Here is a 21,763-nt window from a genome sequence, read left to right as displayed (position 1 = left end):
CTGGGGGTCACACGTAATGGATTTGGTTCTGAGGCTTAAGTGGCAAGTAGCAGTGGTTCAAATACCAGCCTTGCCACACTCAGGCCTGAAGGGTCATTGATTTCTGCCCTCATCTGCTCTTGTCCACAGACCTGGCAGAGAAAACCCTGGTCTGGTACCTCCTGTTGTAAGGTCCAGTGGCTCCTGGGAGAGAGGCAACAGTGTGGGAGGCCAGCACCCCTCACTGCTTTATTCTTACTAGTTCTTGCTTATTGTTTGGTTCTAAATCATGAAGGGTGAAATCCTTACAAGGCCTTGGGACTGTAACACCTCTGACAGATGGGCAGATGGAGGTTCAGGCAGCCCAAGTGGCCAAGTGCTTAGGAGCTAGAAGAACAAATGTCCTGACTCCTGGGTCAGGGTCCCGGACCTTCTAAGATGAATTGGAGAACAGGGACACGTGAAAAGGGGGGAATCCAAATGTCCAGGGCAGAAAGGGAAGTAGTGGGGGAGCAAGTAGGACCAAATGGTGGACCAAAGACAGAAGACAAACTATGTTATACTAGAGAAGAGAAGGGAAGAGGCAAGTCTCTCTTATTCCTGCTTGAGGGCAGTCATGGTGCCTGGAGATGCAGTGGCCATGAGGCAACAAGCATGAGGAAAAGGCCAAAAAGATCACAGAGAGGGGCTTCCCTGGCGGCGCAGTGGTTGAGAGTCTGCCTGCCGATGCAGGGGACACGGGTTCGTGCCCCGGTCCGGGAAGATCCCACGTGCCGCAGAGCGGCTGGGCCCGTGAGCCATGGCCGCTGAGCCTGCGCGTACGGAGCCTGTGCTCTGCAACGGAAGAGGCCACAACAGTGAGAGACCCGTGTACCGCCAAAAAAAAAAAGATCACAGAGATGTGAGTCTTGACATCATCAGGCATTGAACTAATGAGACTAGTCATGTATAGGGCCACGGAACCAACATCAGCAGTCATCTATATAGTAATTTTTGTTATTGGACTGGACACTTCCTTGGGCTGCTGGACATTGGCTGCATCAGACGTAATGTGGATGGAGCCTTCCTAGAATACAGATCTCCTCCCAACTGGCAAAGAAAATACCACTGACCAGAGAGTCCTGCTGTTCTCGCTCCAACAGCAATGCCAGACTGGATGGGGACCGGGTTTCCAATGCTTCTTTAGAAACTGTGTGTGGCCTTCAGCCTGCCTTCCTTGGAGGAGAGCAGGTGTCTGGGACACTCCCTCGGCCCAGCCTGCTCAGCCCAGGTGTGCTCCCCCTTCTCTACCACGCTCTGTTCTGTGTCCACACACTTCATGGTCAAGGCCTCTAGAGTTTATGAGAGCAGTAGTTACGTTGTAGAGGGGCCTCAGAGGTTCCCCAGGCCACGCCAGCCCAGGAGTAAAAAGTGGGGTCTTGACGATAGTAACAAATAGTATTATCCCGGTTCTGCTCTGAGGCACACCTGACGAAACCTTGAGTTTTCTCCCTTAACACCCATCGTTATAGCACACATGCTCTGCCACTGTCATCTCTGTCCCCTTAACTTGCTTTATTTTCTTCATAACACATCACTATCTGAAACTATATCATCTGTACACTTGTTTCCTGTTTTTCCCTCTAGTGTGCAAACTTTACAAGAGTGAAGCTTAGCCAATTTTGTTCACTGTTTGTCTCCAGGACCTAAAACAGTGCCAGTCACACAGAAAATAGTTAATAAACCTTTGTTAAATGAAAAACAAAACAAAAAAAAAAACCAAGAAAAAAAAATAGCAAAAAGAGAGTAGGCCAAACGCCAGCCGCCAAACCCACCTGAGGGGTTAGAAGAGGGAGCTCACACATGCTGCGGGTACTGTGCATGCTTCAGAGGAAGCACCTTTGACCCTTTGGAGTTCTTGTATTAGGGTTAGAACATCACAGGATGGAGTGGACCAGAGGCGTTCTGGTGGTACAGATGGATGTGTCGAAAGGCAAATTTTGTCTTACTCGTGACTGCACAGCAGAGAGGGGGTAGGCTCCCAAGGAGCCGGCACACACCTTCACACACTCACACACACACCAGCACACACTCACGCTCGCACACCCACACCCACATAACTGAGAGGCAGGGAGCCCTGCAGTGTCTCTAAGGAAACACACTGCTCCTTAGCAGTGTGGACACGCCCCTGGCCCCATGGTTGAGGGAGCCGATCAGCTGATAGACTGAATGGACTAGCTAGTAGGCTCCAAGTCATAAATCTGGGTGAAGGAAAAGAAATACTCCTCTTTTTCAGGGAGCTCTTCTGAGGCCCAGGAGTTTTTCTGACTTTCAGCTGGGTTGCTGAAGAAGCCCAAGCTGTACCTTGTTCTCCTTACTTGTGAACATTAATCCCAGAACTGGATCATTGAGTCTGTCAGTCACTCAATAAAAAATAACAATGAAAAGAATAAAATATACTCTCACATTATCATGAAGTAATGTCAATACTCACTATAAAAACCAAATCAGGCCTCTCAGATCCAACCACCTGGGACTTGTTTGAAAAGCTGTCCCCGGAGAAAGTCCTGAAGTCCCCATTATTTCTGAGATCTTGACAAGCTTTAAAAGACTAGAAACACTCTTTCAATTTATACTGATGGGTGGGCCTTTCGGGGGGCAATCTTCTATGTCCTTACTCAAGTCACATATGTCCCCCAAGTGGAGTTTGCGGGTTTAACCTACAAATTGATGATCAGCTGGGTTGGGGGAATTGATTGAACAAAAGGACCCAACATGCAAAATACTGCCCCCTTTTTTCTTAAGACAGTTAGCTTTAAGAGGGCAAAAACTAGAATGTGCTTGAAACTTTCGCAAAAAAATTAAGGAGTGTCCAGAACACATACTTATATACAAATAAAAGAGTGCACAGCTCATAGGTGGAGGAGGAGGACTATAAATACACTGAAAGTGTATAGAAGGCAACATATGAGGGACAAGTGAACTGGCTTAGTCTTTTCTGTTATGTAGTTTAATAATGTTAATAATAATATCACACATTTTATATTAGCATATTCTTTTGTACTTTTCAAAGCAAATGATCTCATTTGCTCACTACAATAGCCAGCTCTGAAAAAGAACTGTGGCAGGTAATTATTATCACTACTTTATGAATAAAGAAAAAACTGGGGCTCAGAATGTTTGGCTCTCCTGAAGTCCCGCAGCTGGAACCACGGTCTCTAGAATTCTTTGTTGATCCATTTTCCATTCTGCTATGGACTGGCACTCAGTAGGTACTTAGTGAATATTTAAGTGTCTGTGGAATATTGAACAGAGAGGCTTGAGATTGCTGCCAGGAATTCTGCCCATCAGAATCCACAATGAGCTCTCAAAGCTTCCCGGTGATTGGTTGACACACAAAAGCCACTGCAGGTAGGCTGTCAGGTGGCCCCAGTGATCTCTACCTCCTGGTAGCCACACCCTTGCATAATCCCTTCCCTTTGAGTGTGGGCGAGACCTGTGAGTTGCTTCTAACCGACAGAATGTGACAAAGGTGACAGGATGTTATATTCATGACTATGTTACATAAGATTGTAACTTCCATCTTGCTAGTAGACTCCCTATTTCTCTGTCTCTGTCTCTCTTTCTCTTTCTCATCATTAGCTTCTCCAGGAATTGCCAACAACCATGTGAGCTTGGGAGTAATTCATTCCCCAATTGAGCTTTCAGATGAGACCCAGCCCTGGCTAACGTCTTATGCAAGCTTATGAGAAACTATGAAGCAGAGGACCCAGCTAAGCTGTGCCTGGTTTCTTGACCCACAGAAACTGATATAACAAATGTGTGTTGTTTTAAGCCACTATATTTTTATGGTAGTTCATTACAAAGCAATAGATACCTATCTGTATACCCCAAAGCCCTCCTCAGAAGCCAATGCTTTCTTTGGCCTCATCTTCTTGGTAAGCACCCAGTGTGGAGGTCGCTGGTGGGCCCATTTATTCCCTGTGCCCTCTCTCTTCTCCCTGACTCAGTGATGGCTAAGGTGATTCCACCTCTTGTTCCTTTTCCTCTTGGCAATGTAGGGGCAAGCAGGGAGGAACCGCCTTTTGGGATCTAGAGTTAGCATTTCAGCCTTTCTCCCCCTAGTTCCACTGTCCAGCTCTGGATCCAGATAAATTTTAAAACACCTCTCTGTCCAGGATCACTGAAGCTTTGCTGTAACAAGCAAAGAGCTGAGTAGGCTCCAAGGGGATGCAGGGTTATTTTGCAGGCAGAACAAGCAAGTCTGAGAGAAGGACGATAATTAAAAGCAGACTTCCCAAATAACAAGTGCTTAACGCACCTGCACTGATGGAGGGGCCTTTGCGTCCTGTTAGTCTTGGAGCTAAATGATCTTAATCAAGGCGTGCTGAGCTCAGAGATCCCAGGTCATTTATTGTCTCTCACTTATGTAATCTTTCACTAAAACAAATGGGAAAAACAACATGTTTTCTCAGGCCAGCCAGGAGAGAGAAAGGCAATGGGTCCTCTCTGCTACTGAGAGGAACCACGGCATGGTGTGAAGGCATTTTGTCTGCAGCTTCGCCATAATGCCAACCAGCACGTCGTATTAGACTGGAGGTTCGTGAAGCGTTTTTGAGTCTGCCAGAGCTGGATGCTGCTGCGCTATTTTTCCAGTGGGGCCCAGGCTCGGGCAGTTATGAAGTACACTGCTGATTCCTTGCTTTCTCAAAGGACACTGGATTTCTTTTCAAAAATGATGATCAGTTCAGCATAATTTGCAATGCGCCAGTCTTGGATGGAGACCCTTTCACCATCCAGGGCAGGATAAAGGCAGAGCCGGGGAGTGGGGGCCCCTGTCCTAATTCCAGCTGTGATCAGAATTGGACACCTGAAAAGGGATGCAGAGACTCCCTTGTACTGGGGTAACAGTGGCTTCATGTCAGGCTTATGTGGGCCCCGCTCTGGGTGGTACATTTTCCACGAGGGGCACTTTGGCTTGTTCCCAGCTGCAGGCCCCAGGGCACCCAGCACAGGACAGGGCACGGAGCAGGCTCCAGCACAGGCCTGTTAAATTAAACTCGGCTCGATGTGATTTTTTTTTTTTTTCTAGGAGAGAGATTCAGGGAATTGTGAACACATTAACTAGAAAGCAATGAGGTTTTCTGTGTTGAATGCTGAGCTGAATCTCCTCGTGGAAGGAGAAGATGGTTGTAGCCAGTCTGGATGTAGCAAGAGCTTCTCCCTAACCGCGGTCAGCAGCTGGGTGGTATCTGGGATTGTTCCTAGCGGGCGTGGGGCTAGAGCGGGAAGACTTTGGGGTGAGCCGGCTTGAGTGGGAACCCTGGCTCTGCAGCTGATTGGTGAGGTAAGCCGCATAACCTTTCTGATTCTGTCTCCCCAATTCTAAAATGGGGAAAATAACGACAGCTCATGTAGCTCACTTTGGGTCAAGCACCTCTCTAAGCCCTTGACACCGATTCACTTATGTGATCCTTTCCTCAAACCTATGAGATGGAAGCCCTAACAATATAAGCGCCATTTTTCTGGATGTGAGGAAACAAAGGCACAGAAAGGAGAAGTGAGTGGCTTTAAGTAGGTGGCCGGGCTGGGAGCTGGACCGTGATGTCTCTCCTGGGGGACTGGTGGGGAGAGTCTGTAAGGATCACATAAGAGACGCCGAGTGTGCTTAATAGCTGGAGACGGGCGTGCAGAGGGAAGGGGGCCGTCTGCGAACCCATGAAGCTCTGCTGTCAGTGGGTGCTCTGCTCAGGGAGCGTGGCTTCTTATCCAGCCTTCAGTTCCTCCCTGTCACCATCACCGGGTCCCTGCAGAAGTGCTGTCTCTCCCTCGACCACCAAGCAGCCCCTGGGCCTTGGTGTCGGCCACCTCCTGGGAATGCTGACTGGCTCCCCAGCTTGCAAAGCCTCTTGCTCTGGGAGGGACTTGTTAACATGAGGAATGGGGATTGTGAGTCACGAATTAGTTCCAAGCTACCTCTCTCCCTGGAGCACAGCCGCGCTAGCTCCTGGGGAAGGGAGCGGCACCCAAACGAAGAGTGACGTCCTAATTGGAGGGCGCCGAGCCTGCCGCAGTGACTGGGGGCCCACGAGCCTTGTTAGAGCTGGTGCTTCATGCGTTATCACTAGTACTCTGGCTATAAATAGGTGATAATCTAAAATCAGTGGATAAGAGAGAACGCGCAGCACATGGTTAAACAGCAGGCCAGCTGAGCAGGGAAACGGCCAGTGCCCGAACGGGTGCCAAGGATTATATCTACAGCCCCGTGCCGGCGCAGCTCTCAAAGAGGGGCTCCCCGCAGTTGAACGGGTGCCGACAGAAGTGCCTTTCACGTGCACCCACGAAGGCTGGGGTGCACGGAGAGACGCAAATTAGCTGCAATGATCAGCTTTCTTACATGTGCGGAGGTGCATTGTACGCCTGGCGTGCTGTTTTGAATGTTAGTGAAGATGCCTATGTGCTCTGTTTAAGCAAAAACTGACATTTTCAGTTCAGGGTTTTTCAAAGAGAGATTCCTCTAGAAGACCCATTCAACAGTGGGATTCCTTTAAGGTTTCTTGAAGGAAACTTTGCCCTTCCAAATGTTATTTGACTTAGAAAACCTTACTTTGCATGTGATTTTAACCTTTTACACAACTTGTATAACTTAGAGCAAGTTACTTCCTCTCTGTGGGCCTCAAGTTCCCCATCTGTAAATGGAGGGTAATATTATAGTACGAGCAAATGAGATAATGCATGTGAAAGAGCCCAGCACATGGCGGTGCTCAGTGATAGTGGTTATTATTGTTGTGTAAAGAGGAGACGCATGAGGCGAGGCCTTTACTGTCTGAGAGCTGAACCCTCGGAGGGTGCTGTGTGGCCTCGAGCCTGCCTCCTCTCCATCCCAAGGTCCACGCCCATCTGCATCGAGGAGGTCGGGCTGCAGCCTGGGGTTCCTAAACTCTGTTTCAAACCAGGTTTTCCTTGTGAGTTTGTTAATAAGGCAGAGCTTGACCTCTCATTCTCAGACATTAAGATTACACAGGTCCGTGGGGCCCAGGAATCAGCATTTTAACCAGGAGCGCTTGTGGGTCCTCCCTCCCCCAGCCAGGTAACCAGAAGCAGATGACGTGATGACACAGAGAAACCCTGGGCCAGATCTAGGTCCCCAACAGCCGACCTGCTCGCTGCTGCATTCATGCAGTCCCAGTTCGTCACTGGTTGTTTCTGGAAGAAGCTGTTAATGATACAATGAACTTAGGAGTCTATTCTGAGGTCCCCCTGGAGTGACTGGGGCTTCTACCTTTACTTGTTGCCTGTCCTCCCAATGCTTTGGGGGCCTCCTGCCTTCAAAACTGGCACACAGTAAAGAGCCACGGCTAAAGCAGGGATGCCAGCCGCCTCTGTACCTCCAACCTGGCATGAGGTTGTCTGCAATGCCAACAACTGAAAAGACGATAGGATTTTCTGGAACTGGATGAGACACATGTATTTCTTTAGGAACTGGGTACATCTTCACTAATGGGGTATGCCGCTGAAATGAGCTTGGCTGGGCCTGCAGGTGCGAAAGGCTCTGAGGGAAACAAAGACCCCCAGTGAGTGAGAAGACAGTTCTGAGTGAGCGAGGCCAGGCCCTGTGAAGCCTGCCTTCCAATAATGCTGTCATCCCCAGAACGGTGTGCTTGGAGCATAATGGCTCTAGCTACAAATTCTATTAACTCTAATAGTTGTTCTGTGGTGAATGGATAATGCGTTTAGCAGAGATAGACCCAATCAATTTATGTGAAACACATAAAGCTTTCTCATTGGAATTGGCATCTGTTCTCGAACTGTAGGAGTGTGTGTGGAAATGGACAGTGTGTCACCCTCACTTCTGGGCACATTAGCAGTGGGCCAAGGAGAGCTCTGGCTCCCTTATGCCATATCCCCTCAGCTCTTAGAACCATGGAGCTGGGGATGGCGAGGGACCTGGAGACTGTCTACTTCAACCTTGATTTTCAAAAGTAGCAGTTTTCTCTCCTTTGTCTGTGTTTGCGTTATTCCCTCAAACACGAACTGTTACCTGAGGGTTTGCTGACATGCCCCAGCCATCAGACGAGGGGATGGAAGGCCGGACAGAGGTGAGACCTGTCTTAGGACCACAGCTTGCTAGTGTGGGTCAGCCGGGAGTTCTGACTCCTGGTCCAGTGCTCTTTTCCACACATTTTTAATTGTCTCCCCACCAACCTTTGGCAAAGACGTGTATTCAGAATACAGTAAACCAACTGTCACCAACCAACTCAAAGGCAAGACTGTGGCTCGATGCCAGGGTTCTGCAAGTTATGGAAACCTGTGGGTTGGGCTTGTTTGCATGTAAACTGAGGTGATTCCATCCTGCCCTCCTACACAATATGTAAGCTCGAAAGAGAAGGAGAGATGGGTTAGGAAGCCGAGGCAGAGTCATCTGGCCCAGGGTCGGGGGAGGGTCCTGCCTGTCCTTACCTGGGCTTTTAGAGAGAGAGAAGGTGACAGAGCCTGCATTCACCTCCTCACCCCTAGTGGTCATTACTGCTGGGGGGCGGGGCGGGGGAGAGAGAGAGAGAGAGAGAGAGCGCGCGTGAGCTCTGCAGCCTGTGATTGCTGTCCATATGGTTAGTGTGACTGTATGTGCAAAGCGGACAAACGTAATTTCTCAGCCTTAATACTTGCCCCATTTCTATCTCAGTTTCTTCATCTGATTAGGTGAAGTGACTCAGAGGCTTCCAAGCATGTTCCGTGAAGCACCTGGACAGGCTATTCCCTGCCTGGATGCTACAGCGGCTCAGCTCTGCCCCGTGGGCTGGGCGCAAGGAAATCCCCAGACCTAGAGGGTCAGGCCCTCATCAGAGGGAAGGGCTGGCTTGGGGGACGTGAGGAGTGTTTAGAAATTTGGAAGCTTTGTGAGTGACGGTTTTCAGAAGACCCAACTGGCATTTGCATTTCTAGGAGTTGCTCGAAAGCCTGCCGGGAGGAGAGTGGAAATGCCACCAGCCACCCTTGTTCCAAGCCCAGCAGAAACTGACAGTGCTGAACTTTGGGGAGAAAATCTTATTATCCAGCCTCCTCTGTCCTTTGTCGGGATGGCTGGGAGCAGATCTGTTTACTGATCATGCAGGGGCTCTCGTCTGGGCCACTCTCCCAGCTCTTTTCCGTTTGTAGCGTTGATCTCTGATAGGAGAATTAGATACTCGAAGTAGCTCAGCTGGCTGAAGAGTGCAGACTTCAGGGCTATGTCCGGGCCCCGTTTCCTACCAGCTGTGGGATGTTTACATTCTTCCCCATCATCGCTCTCCTCCCTGCAGTTCTAATAACAGCAGCGGGCCCTGGGCCAGAGTGAGGACTAGAGGAGTAGATGTGTGAGATGCCCCAGCCCAGGGTCAGGTGTTCTCACTGACTATGCTTTCCTTCCCCTTCCCTCTGCCCCCAGCCCTCCCTTCCTCTCCAGGGACCTCTCCCGGGTAGAAGCTCTGAGTTAGGTTAAGCTTGTCAACTACAAATTGGCACTTGGCATCTACCTCTACAAGGATCAAATCATAAGCTGCTGTGACCACTGACCTTCAGCAGCCACCCTGAAAGGAGTTCAGGGGGTAGATCAGGAATGAGACACTCTGTGCTCTAAAACACTGGCAGAACAGGCCTTAAAATAGATACTTTCAGGAGAATGTTTTTTTTTTTTTTTCTTTTTGCGGTACGCGGGCCTCTCACTGTTGTGGCCTCTCCTGTTGCGGAGCACAGGCTCCGGACGTGCAGGCTCAGCGGCCATGGCTCACGGGCCCAGCCGCTCCGCGGCATGTGGGACCCTCCCGGACCAGGGCACGAACCTGCGTCCCCTGCATCGGCAGGCGGACTCCCAACCACTGCGCCACCAGGGAAGCCACAGGAGAATATTTTATGAGCCCAATCCTTGCATCTCCTTATATCTAGAGAAAGCACTAAAATCTTTCGTGCTGATGTCTGCTCCTTGTGGCTAGCTGTAACCTTCGTGAGACTAGCAGCAACCTTCTGCAAAAATGTGTGCTGCAATGCACGTGCTCCCCCTTCACCAAAATCACATATACACTGACTGTCCCCCCTGCCTCTTCAGAGCAGTCTCTCAGAGCTACGTGAAATGCTGTCTCCTGGGCTATCGTCCTCATATTGCCCCAAATAAAACTTAACGAGAAGTCACACCCACAGTTTAGGGCCAGAGGCTGAAGAGGCCTGTGTTTGAAGCAGCAAGGGCCCCACGAGAAGTCCTTCAGCACAGGGGATGCTGAATTAAACAGCTTCAGAAGGGAGCCAAGCTTTGGGGAAGTGCGGTGAACCTGAAGCTTTGGGGGGTTGTACCACTAATGAGCTAGTCTGCCTTTGAGCAACAGATAACCTTGGCCTTGGGCCCAGCCCTCTTTATGAGGAGAAGAAATCGATGGAAGGTTTGCTTTGTTCAGTAAATGGGGAGTGGTTTCGAAGGACTGAGTTGAGAGAAGGGTACCAGCTTGGTTCCCCCGTTTGTGCCGGGGCCTGGGTACTTCCCAGCCGTGGAGGACAGTTACTCCTTTGCACAACTTTCAGAAGCTCCGTTTCCCCAGGGAATAGGACGACCGAACAGCTTCCTCTTGGAGCCCAGCAGCCAGGGTGTAGGTGATGTTCTTTCTAAAGGTCGACTATTTTATTCTATAAACACCTCTCCCCACCCCAATCACAGCACATAACTTTCTTCTACCTTTTGCAACGTGAGATCACTTTGCTCAGATATGTGAGTTGAACCCTTACCTGTAGGGTCAAAGATGGGGCTCTCTTTTGGTGTGTTTTCCCAGGGTTTTGCCTCCTTGTCTGGGTTTCCCTCAAACAGATTTCTTGACTTGGGTGCCGTAGTCTGCGGCATCTTGTCCTCCCCACCAACTAGAATAGAGAAGACCCCACGGGCTGAGTTAAGTGAGGTTCGGTTTAAGGGAGGGAGATGAGTGCGCCCCGGGGAAGGTGGCAGAGACCATGGGCTTGGGTCTAGGAGGGATTGTGAGGCCCAGGATAGCCCGGGTTGGGGGCAAGTGCTGGGGACAGGGTGCACTCACTGGTGAGGTAGCAGTCCAGGCTGATGGAGATATTGTTGAAAGCCACGGTGGCTCTGGATCCTTGTTCCCACCAGGCAACGATCTGCAACCAGAACCTGTAAGCGTGTGAAGAGGAGTGGGTGTGAGAAACTACGCGGGTGGGTCATGTCCTGGATTCAACGTCCAGCACGATCCCAATGGGCACTGATGACCCGGCTCACAACTGTAGCTGTTATCAGCCTCATATAATCTCAGGGAGGCGGCGAGGGGGGAGCAGTCAACATCTCCCTGCTTCACCAGCACAGGGCACTTCCCTTTCTGAGGGACTGCTCTGTAGGTTAATGGAATTTGGAGCTTGGGGCCTGAGACCAGGACTCCCAGTTACTCTGAGGAGACCTCTTGTGCGTTCTGGGTGTGCAGGGTGGGCAGAAGGGCTAGGCTTCGTATCAGCTGGTGCTCACAGGCGGGGCTGAAGACATTATTAAACTATTGAGATGCTTCTGTGCCAGCTGATAAAGCGCCTCTGTCCCCCGTGTGTCCTCTGCTTGTCAATTGCCTTAGGCAGCATGGCTCTGTCCCTGGAGCCCCCTGGATTCCTCATTATCCAGCAACTGAAAGGTTAGCTCCTCACACAGAGGGGGATCTCGAGGAACCCGTGTCTCGTTCAGTATCAGTTCTGACTGGGGTTGGTCTCTGCAGTGCCCGACTGATAGTTAAATATTAAATGATTTGAGTGTGATCCCTGGGAGTGTTTGTAAGCAACACAGAGGGGGCCGTAAGTGTTAACAGAAAACCCATGACGTACTGTTTCCTTCTATCTCTTTCACAGCCTTGGAGGATCAGGTCCTGGGACTGTGGCCAGGGAAGGCTTTAGAGTGGGATAAATAGAAAATACCTTTGGTTCATCTGTTTCCTGGGAAGTCATCCTCCTGGAAGACTTCAGATAGCCAGCCCTGTCCTGCTGTAAAGTGAGTTTCCTGAGAACTTAAAAACCCTCTCCCACCTTTCAGAAAGTCAATCCAGCATGACCTTGGATTGCACAGAAGTCTCTGGTGTGGATGTTAAAATATCAAGAGAGCCAACCCATGCCCACCAGCTGGTGACTGGATAAGCCACGTATGCGGTGGCCATACACTGGAATGCTACTCCCCAATGTAAAAGAGTGGGCACGGTTATAGGCTATAAAATGGATAGACCTCAAAAACATTACGCTAAGTTAAAGAAGCCAGACAGTAATTAAAGGCCTCACGACACTATTCATCTACATTTTCCCATTTATATGAAACGTATAGAAGAGGCAAATCTATAGAGATTGAAAGCAGATTAGCGGTTGCCTGGGAAGGAGAACAGTATTGACTGTAAACCAACACAAGGGTTGTTTTTGGGGGGACGAAATTATAGTTCAAAAATGCTGGTGAAACAAAAGGGGAGAGGGAACTCAGACAGTGGAGTTGGCGGTGTGGGGTAGCAAGAGAACACAGAAGTGCTGGCAGGAGTGGGAGATTAACAGCACGCAGAAGGCGGGGCAAAGAGAGCAGAGCAAACACAGGAAACAGCCTTAGCAGAGGGAGGAAAGGCACAAAGGAAAGAAACCTGAGGAGAAAGGATGTCTGCTTATGATTTGCAGTGAGGGCAGCAAAGCTTTATAGTCAGTGCATGAACTGCCACAGAGGCCGGAAGCCCCCATCGTGCCCGTGAGCGGATGACCTCTGATCCACACGTAGAAGGGCTCAACGCTGGGACCAGAGAAGAATTACTGCCTCTTGCGGGGGAAAGACTTGAAAACAAAATCAAACTTTTATCTAAATAGTGTGTTTGTGATCAATTATTCTTAACCAAGCTACTCCGTAAATCTGTCTATGCCTTTACCTGTCTTATAAAATCTGATCGATCACAAATAATCCTTCTTATTTGAAAGTCATGATTAGGGGGCCCAAACCTGGTTTGATTCTGAAGAGGAAATGCCTGAACCTGCTGTACTCACGCCAACCGCACTGGCGCCTTCAGGCCATATTCCCCATGATGGGGCCCACGTGCTTCCATTAGGATAGACCGGTACAGAGGGCTGGTGGTTGGTTGGTCTTGGAAAGAAGAGTACCCAGTGGAGAATCCCCAAATCCTGTTCTGGGCTGGATGACTGTGCATGAGGGGTCGAACCCACCCAACTTGTCCAGCCAGCTGTTGGCACCTGGCACATGCCTCTGAGAGGCATCTTTCATGATGACCTTGATAAGCACCCCCTGAAAGGATTTTCGTTTCACGTACACCTCTCCTGTATGTGTATTGGGTCCTACTTCAGACCTATAAGGGATTCTAAAAGAAATCAGACAAGATGCTGCATTCAGGTTGCTTGCTGACCAGTGGAGAGACAAAGGGTGTCTACGTCGGTGTAGAATCAGTTAGAAGGAGGTGGATACCACGTGAGAGGTGCCGGTAAGATGCTCTGAGAGCTCAGAGGAAGGAAGAATTCCACCAGGCTGCGGAGATGGGGAGTACACCTGCACTGGGTTTCTCCACGAGTCTTGGCGAGGTCGGAGGTGTGGTTTTCCTGGATCTCCACAGGGGACATGGTCTACAGATGAACTCCTAGCTGGGGCCTGTGTAACCCCCAGGCACAGCCAGACCTGGGATTCTCAAGGGGCAAACAAGCGCCCTAATATTGCTGTCTCGTCCTCTCTACAGCAGTTGCCAGGGTTAGGGAGAGACTGCTCCCAGGCAGCAAGAAAACAGGTACTTAGAGCTACTTGGAGAGGGTGACTAGAAAGAATCACGTTCCCCGGTGGAACATCAGGGAGGCGAATCTGCCCGACGCCCCTGCACAGCAGCGGGTAAGGGGCCCTCCGTCCACCTTTCCAATTCTCCACTCGGGCCCGTCATCTCCTAGACTGTCCTCCACAGGCCAAGGCGCCAGGCCAGGCACCGAGTTCGGTGCTGAGCTGCATCATGGGAGTACTTGCCGGGAGGGCCTGGGGAACATGAGAAAGTAAGTTACACCTGTGTGCCTATCGAGCATGGGGGAGAGGGTCGAAACCCGTTTCCCCCTAACTGATCTCTTCCCCTAAATGGATGTCTCCCCTTCCCTCTCTGCTCCCCCTGCCCCTCTCTTGCCTTCCTTCTTATTACTGAGAGATTAGAGCTGCAAAGTTCTCAACCAGCCACTGGGCCTCTTAGCATGGATGGCATGATGCAAGCTGGTGCTGGAATGGTTTCTAAATAGAAGAGTTTCTAAAGTGCTCTGCAAGGCAATGGCAGTGGCAGCTGCTGTTTCAAAGAGTTTGATTGACACTGGGAATTGCACATATTTTGAGTCAGGAGCACTCGTAACAATCAGGGAAGACTCAGTCAGATGCCGAATCAGATGTAAACATGTGTCCACCCAGGAGGCCACGCTGCCAACCCTCCCCCAAATGCTCCAGACTCTGGAGGATGCAGGGAGGGGACAGGTGGGACAAAGGTGGGTCAGGCTGGGAAGTGGGGGGGGGGCAGGGGTGAAGCAGAGGCAGTTGGGGAGTGGGGTCTGGGGATGGTGGGGCAGGGAGGGAACAGAAGACCCAACCTAGGAGCTTCTTTTCTGTGGGACCACTAGCCAAGAGACCAGGTGGCGATCAGGGCCACCCAGATCCAGCCTTCTCTACTTTGGATGGTACCTCGCAGAGTATCTTTGCCTGAACCTCAGGTGAAGAAGAGTTTGTTCCTGGCTCTGCTTGCCCTCTCCTAGCTGGAGATGGGTGGACTTCCTCAAGGCTCTCAGAGTCTTTCCGATCTAAGTGCAGACACCAAGTCACACTCCAGAGTCAGCCGCAGCTTCAGGTCTTGGGTCTTAGCACATACCAGGAGGACTGCTCTGGGTCTGAGAGAAAACAAGGTCCATGCCACATTACTGCCAGGATGGCAGGGGCCAGGTGGTTCTAACAAGTGCACAGGTTACTCTGCTGCCCCAAAGCCTCAGCTCTGTGTGGGGAAAGGAAGCAGAGCCTCAGGGCTGGCACATCCTCCCTCTCCCTCTCTGTGGGCAGCCTGGTCAGGGACAAGGAAAAGCCAGCTCTCTGGGGCTTGTCCAGCTCCCTTACTGGGCTGTGTCACTTCAGAGCGTGGCAGCTGAGATCCCTCCGTCTGGCCCTCAGCCGTGGGGATTTCACTCCCTGCCCCTCCACAGTTCACACCTCCTCAGGGCTTTCTCTTTCTCCAAAGAAGACACTTTTGATTGCCTGGGTGGTCGTTGGTTTTTCCCTCTTTTCCAGCCAGTGGGGTTTGGAGCTTGTTGCTAACACAGACTTGGCTGGAGATCTTGGCTGGAGCCCGGCTTTGCATGAAGAACAGCCCCCCGACTCTGTCTCGTTTAGCTTTACAGAGAGGCCTGTTGACAGCTGACCCAGGGGGCTTCTGTGAGCTGGCCATTGGGGCAGAGGGCCAGGGTAGAGGGGCGGCCTTGGCATCAGGTGCCGCCCAGACCCACGGGGCAGATGTCTGCATGGGAGGTGCGGAGGCAGCTCATGCAGAGCTCAGAAACGCACAACCTCGTTCAGGCCACAGATTGTTAATGGATGGTGGATATAATGCCTTACTTGCCACCTTGCCAGCCTTAGGGATTGACAAACCTAATTAAGTTCACTTAATGACTTTAAATAGCTGACAAAAAGGTGTGCGTCTGAATGTGGACTGAGGGAATAGGAAGGCTTTGGAGAGAGAGAATAAAGAATGGCCGGGCTGGGTAACAGGCATTCGATGGCTAGGCACCACGTCTTGGATTACTCTGTGGACCATTCAGCGGGCTTGGGAGGTGGGAGTGTCCCGCATCCCTTTCTGCGGCTTGACCATTCAGCGGGCTCGGGAGGTGGGAGTGTCCCGCATCCCTTTCTGCAGCTGGGGCTCTCCGGGCTCTGGCTGCTTAGGATCGGGCTGGCAATTATGCTGAGGAGACATGCTTTCTTCCAGTTCTCACCGTGCAGTTGATTTGCTCCGCAAAAGGCTTCTAAAATGGACTGTTGCAAAGCTCGGGTCGCTGTATGCATTTCTATTAGAACGATGTATGTGATGACAAAGCCCTGCTGCATCCATCCTATTATCTGTGTAACTGACTTCAGTTACCAGTGGAAGAAGAAGGGCTGATGGCCAGCCTTGGGTGCCTGGGACCAGCCTTGGCTGGGATCAACGTGGCCAGGGCTGGGCACGTGTGCCCTGATGCTAGGAGTCTTTGGCTCCAGCACGGTACAGTAGCGGTGGGCTGGACATTCTAGGCCACACTCAGCAGTTGGGAGCCCCCTGCTTCCCCGGCAGTCCCACTTGCAGAGTAATTTACCATCTCCTGACGTGGTCTCCCCTCTGGGCATAATGACATCAAGAACAGAGAGGGGAAAAGTCATTACAGAGCGATTCCAGGGCTGCCAAGGGCTACAGAGATCTTTCACAGTGAATCTGGCTTCTGTGAGGGAGCGCTTTGGGGTGAAATAGGGGAGAAAATGTATCTTCTGTCCGGTTGAGCAAGCATGGAGAACTCTCCAACCTTCCCAGTCCCAGCCTTCCAGGCACTGGCTGTCTCTGCTCATTTTGGAGGCTGACTCTTAAGGATCTGGTGCCCACATTTGCTCTGGCTTGCCTCCTATCGGAAAGGCCCACCACAAGGATGTTCTGCCAGACTGCAGAGCGGGGAGAAACCCTTCTCCAGAAAGTTCCCATTTTGCTCTTTCATTCTCTCATTCTGTGTCCCATATATTGAGCTATCCCTGGGCCCCAGGCTTTCAGGGGAAAGGTGAAAGGGAAATCTTGCTTCCTGGAGCCCTGGCCCATCGGGAGGTATCTGTGCACCAAAAAAACCTGCCCCACAGGCTCGAGTGTGTCAAGTGCCCCAAGGGAGGAGAATTAATGTACTTTCCCCAGGTAGAGGTGGAGAGAGAGAGAGAGCATGAGAGCGAGCTTCTTGGGCTTGATGTCCCCTTCTGAGTTACTGAGGCTAGATTATCTCTGGGGGCACCAGCATAAGAAGAGAGCTGAAGAAGGAAGGGCAGGGACCTCCTGGGAGCATCATCTGACTTGCCAGGTCACACAGGGAGACAGTAGCAGAGGGAAGATGGGAACCCGGGCCTCTGGCTTCCCCAGCCACTTTTTTTGCCATCCCTTGCAGAACCACCCAAACTCTTTTAATCTCGCTTAGCCTCTTATGTCCTCCATACTACTGGTGTAGTACAATCAGCCCTCAGAGCCAGAAAGCGCCTATAGCCACTCGTCTCAGAAAGACTGGGACACCTGCTCCACCTTTCTCAGGACACACAGACATTTCCAACACTAGCCTCATCCTCTACCCACTGCTGCTGTGCTAGCCTGTGGCTTGGAGGGCTCAGATGGTGCCAGAGATGGCAGCCCTCCCCACGGAGAGGAGATCCAGGGAAAGGGTGGTTGCTGGTTCCCTTCTCCCTGACACAAATATCTTTATGAGGGTGAAGTAGCAGCCTTCTCTGCGTGGTGGAAGCAGAGTCTCAAAAGGTAAAGTGGGGTGAAGAATGGGCTGTATACTTGGTGGGATCCTGGGCAAGTCACTGAAACTTGTCAGGTGCACCTATGGTTTTTTAAAATCTATGTAATATGAGTATTTTCATATTGGAAGCCCTTCTTCAGTATGGGAGATTCTAGTTTGTTGTTCCTGTTTTATATTATTTTTTATTAGAAATCTGTACTTCCTCGGGCAGTATTATAAGTTACATATCTCCTCCTCTGCCTTCAAGCAAAGATTATTTGAGCACCTTCTATGAGTCAGGCACTGTGTCTGTAGCTGGGAGTATAGAGATGTATAAGACATGGAACTTGACCTTGAGGAATACGGACAGACTTGTAATTCATATTATTCTCTGACCATGAGATTTCTAAAGTCCCTATTGGTTCTGCCCCCATAGAGCTAGAGTCTACACAACTTGAGAAAACATTGAATCTGGGCAGTGAGAGAAGTCAAGGAAGACTTTGAAGAACTGAATGCCTAGAAAAGAATGGTAGTGCTGTGGACAGGAGAATCACTCAGGAGTGAGGTGTGGGGTTCGGAGCCAGGTTGAAGGTGTGGGTGGGAAGTCAATCAGGCGGCTGGAAATCCAGCTGCTTTGCTTCAAATAGCAACAGCCCTGGTGTCTCCTCAATTCCAGACCTTGTGCCTGGGAAGAGAAGGGGCTGAGAACACAGGGCTGCATTTTCAGAGGCACTAAGAGTTAAGAGAAATGTATGCCTTTTTCTTGTAAACTGAGCTGTGGATATGACCAAGCAAATCTCGAGCAGATCTGAACATCCTGTTATTCTAAAGGGCTTCACTTATTGCTGTTTCAAGCAACTACTTCTTAAACCAGCTTCACAGGCCGGATCTGTCTCACTGTTTTGCACTCTTGATTGTGGAAATGTAGCAATCAAAAGCAACAACTTGTTCTAAATGTCACAGTAAATCAGTGTTAGAAATAGGATTTAAAGCTCAGAGTTGCTAATCTACTCCTTGCTCCAATGATCTGGGATGTTTTCTGAGAAAGAAACAAGGCCATATCCTTCCAGAGTTATAAACGTTTGATTTGTATATGTCAATGCCTGGTTGCACACTGCATTGCTAGGACCCCAGCCACTCTCTCTCTTTTCTCGGAGGCCTGACCCAAGCCTGTCCCAGGCTGATGGTGCCACTTGGTAGGCAGCGCCTCCTGCAGCTCCTCTTCTCGCTTTCTGAGCTCCACTCTGAGGCTCAGATAATGTTTCGTTCCTCACAAGAGCCTCCAACAGTTTTCAATCTCAGTTTCCCATCCTCCATCCCATCGCTTTGCTCATGGCTCTCTATTCCCCACAGCCCAGAGTCCAAGAATCTTGACCTAATATCCACAGCCACCCTCTCCAAGGAGACGGCTCAGGATTCTCCGACACAGCCTACTTGGCTATTCTTGAACGCACATAAAACATCACTGTCTCGGGGCTTCCCTGGTGGCACAGTGGTTGAGAGTCCACCTGCCGATGCAGGGGACGCGGGTTCATGCCCCGGTCCGGGAAGATCCCACATGCCGCGGAGCAGCTGGGCCCGTGAGCCATGGCCGCTCCATGAGCCTGCGCGTCCGGAGCCTGTGCTCCGCAACGGGAGAGGCCACAACAGTGAGAGGCCCGCGTACCACAAAAAAACCCAAACCAAACCAAACAAAAAAACCCCATTCCTGTCTCGAAGCCTCTGCTTAACTGATGGTGTTCTCTGGAAGGCCCTTGTCCCTTTCCCATTTCCCTAAGACCTAAACATTCCTCGAGGCCCAGCTTATAATAAGCCCATTTTCTCCACACAGGCCGCCCTGACACATGGAGGTCACAGCACCGTCTGAACACTGGCCAAGCTCTATCGCACCCAGCACAACGCTCTGTGTGTTGCTGCTTGCCTTTCAGTGTGGGTGCTCTGTGTCTCCCACAGCGTGCAGGTCCTGTGACCCGGCAAGAAGCTGACTCACACACCCCTTTCCACCCTCTGTGCTCGATGGGGGCTTAATATAGGTTCGCTGACAATGTGACAGCAGATGACACTTCTCCAGGCACTTGATTCCCTGTCTTGTCCACAAGACATCTGGATCTGATACTTTATGCCAGTGACTTCCAAATGTGGTCGACCCTCACAGTAACTTAGGAAACTTAAAAAAAAATTTATTCTTCGGCCCAGTATGTGATGTACTAAGTTGGAATCTCTGTGTAATGCAGGGCCTAGGACTCTGCATTAAAGCAAGTTTTCTAGGTGATCATAACGTTCAGCCAGTTTTGTAAACCATCGTCCTATGCTGTCCTGCTAGTCTAAAGTCTTTTCAAAATACCTTTTCCTGTTTATTTGTTTAATTTTTTGTTTGTTTTTAGAAAGGAAAAATTTAGTGAGAGAAATTCTCACTAAAAGTGAGAAAGTGAGGTTTCGCTCTATCATAAAATTTGGGGACTGAAACATTCATACCTTAGAATAGATCCTGGAATTGATTTCAGCCTTGAATTATGAAGGTTCTTGGAGAAGACTGATCAATGCTCAGAGTAGCTACATAAGGAATCAGTATTCTCAAGTGACACCCTAATAGATGCCAGAGATGGGGGCCATATTCCTTGGCTTATCCCATCACACAACATGTGTATATATATATTTTCATCAAACCTATTTCCCTTTTTTCTGGGCACAGAGCTAGGCTACATTCCCGCAGTTAGTTATGGCTAGGTGACTGAGCTGTAGCCGATGGAAAGTGAGCTGAAGTGACGACTCATAAAAATCTTCCTATGCAAGAATCCTCCAGTGCTCTTTCCTCATTGGTTGCCTGAAGGCAAAGGATTTCAAAACTGGAGAAAAGGGTGAAGCCACAGAGAGAAGGAGCCAGGATCTCTGAATGACCACATGGAAGGCTACTTGCCAATTGGCAGATTCATTTTGGATTTCACGTGAGTAAGAAATACATTTCTTTTTGTACAGCCTGAGGATTGGAGGTTTAATGTTACTCTGGGTAGTGTTACCACAACTACCGTATCATGTAGCACAAGCCTAGTTACTCAGGTGTGTTCAATGCACCTGGCGTGGTTGGGTTGACAACTAACCCACTCCTGGAGGTGGAGTGATGGGTAAAGTCAGCCCTTGGCTGGCTGCAGGTCTCTGAGCACAGCTTCTCTCACAGCTGCAGGACCAGGGACAGGCCTGGGGGAGGCAGGATGGGTCTTAAGGAGGGAGGTCTAGAGCGCCGGGACGGTAGTTCCTGCCTCCCCCTGGGAAGGTAAGGACAACAAGGCCAAGTTGCTTGTGAAAATCCTTGAACTTGATGGGTTTTGTCAGTGCAATTCACCCTGCCTGGCATAACATTGCGCTGGAGCCCGTCATTCATCTTCTCTCAGTTCAGCCTGATGTTAATAAGCATGTTGAGGTCCTCAGCCCCTGTGGCTTCAGGAAGGGACACATGTGCTACCACAGCTGGCTAGGGGCGGGGAGCACCTTTTGTTTTCTCCACTGCCTGTGAGGAGGGCCCTCGAAGGGCTGGGTTTTCCCTGTGGATATGGACTCAGGGCAGCCAGACTCACGTCGTTGAGAAGGGCCACTGCCGTTCTGGGCAAGCAGAGCCTTGAGATCTTCCCCACCCTTCTGCCCCCACCTCTGGTTTTGGAGCCTGTGGGGCTGCTCCTGAGTCTCTATTGTTAGGAATGAATGAACAAATGCAGGCCCACACCTGGCAACAGTCATCGCTCTGCTTCATTTGGCAACGGCTTATGTGGCAGAGGGAGAACCCCAGCTGGCCACCAGAGAAGAGCCTGTTTGGAAGCGAGGAGCCCCAACAGTTGTGGCTCACACTCTTCTTGCTTTTGGTACCTCCCCATCCCCAGCCCTTACTGCCCTGTGATGCAACAGACTGGTTTTCCTGAAGGCCTCTCCTAATAGACAACACTCCTAGAGGGCTGGGCTGTATTGTTGTCTAGGTAAGCCCATCACCTGGCATTCTAACTGGGTAGGCAGTAAGTGTTGGCTTGATAAATAGATACATAATACCTGGATGACTTTGGCGGTTAGTACCATTTCACACCAGAGCTTCTTCACAGGGTGCTCTCTGGTGAAGTGGAAGGAGATGGAAGCAGGAGCTCTAAGGAGGAGACTCTAGTTTAACTGCCTGTAGGCCCTTGATTTAACCCCTTAGTTACTGAGAGGTGTGGGACAGAGCGGGCACCTCACGTTGTGAAGGAGTAAAGCACTGGGGAAGGGAGGTACATGGCTGCTGTGGGTGCAGAGAGAATGTCAGGGTAGGTTCAGCAGCTGCTATGACAGTCAGAGCAGCCTGCCCAGC

The 21,763-nt window shown here is 50.4% G+C and overlaps 1 protein-coding gene across 1 annotated transcript in view; it reads right to left on the bottom strand.

Moving 5' to 3' along the window:
* The window catches only part of ALK (ALK receptor tyrosine kinase), a 746,244-nt gene that overhangs the window by 68,070 nt on the left and 656,411 nt on the right, over positions 1 to 21,763 (bottom strand). The window contains exons 11-12 of the mRNA XM_065890834.1: positions 11,007 to 11,101; positions 10,708 to 10,836 (exon numbers count right to left, since the gene is read on the bottom strand). Coding sequence (XP_065746906.1) covers positions 10,708 to 10,836; positions 11,007 to 11,101 — 224 coding nt within the window. The remainder of the gene's footprint in view (positions 1 to 10,707; positions 10,837 to 11,006; positions 11,102 to 21,763) is intronic.

This window comes from Phocoena phocoena, chromosome 14 (genome assembly GCF_963924675.1).
Source record: "Phocoena phocoena chromosome 14, mPhoPho1.1, whole genome shotgun sequence".
Classification (NCBI taxonomy): domain Eukaryota; kingdom Metazoa; phylum Chordata; class Mammalia; order Artiodactyla; family Phocoenidae; genus Phocoena; species Phocoena phocoena.
Note: the sequence above shows the minus strand (reverse complement) of the source record. Positions and strands in the feature narration are given on the sequence as shown.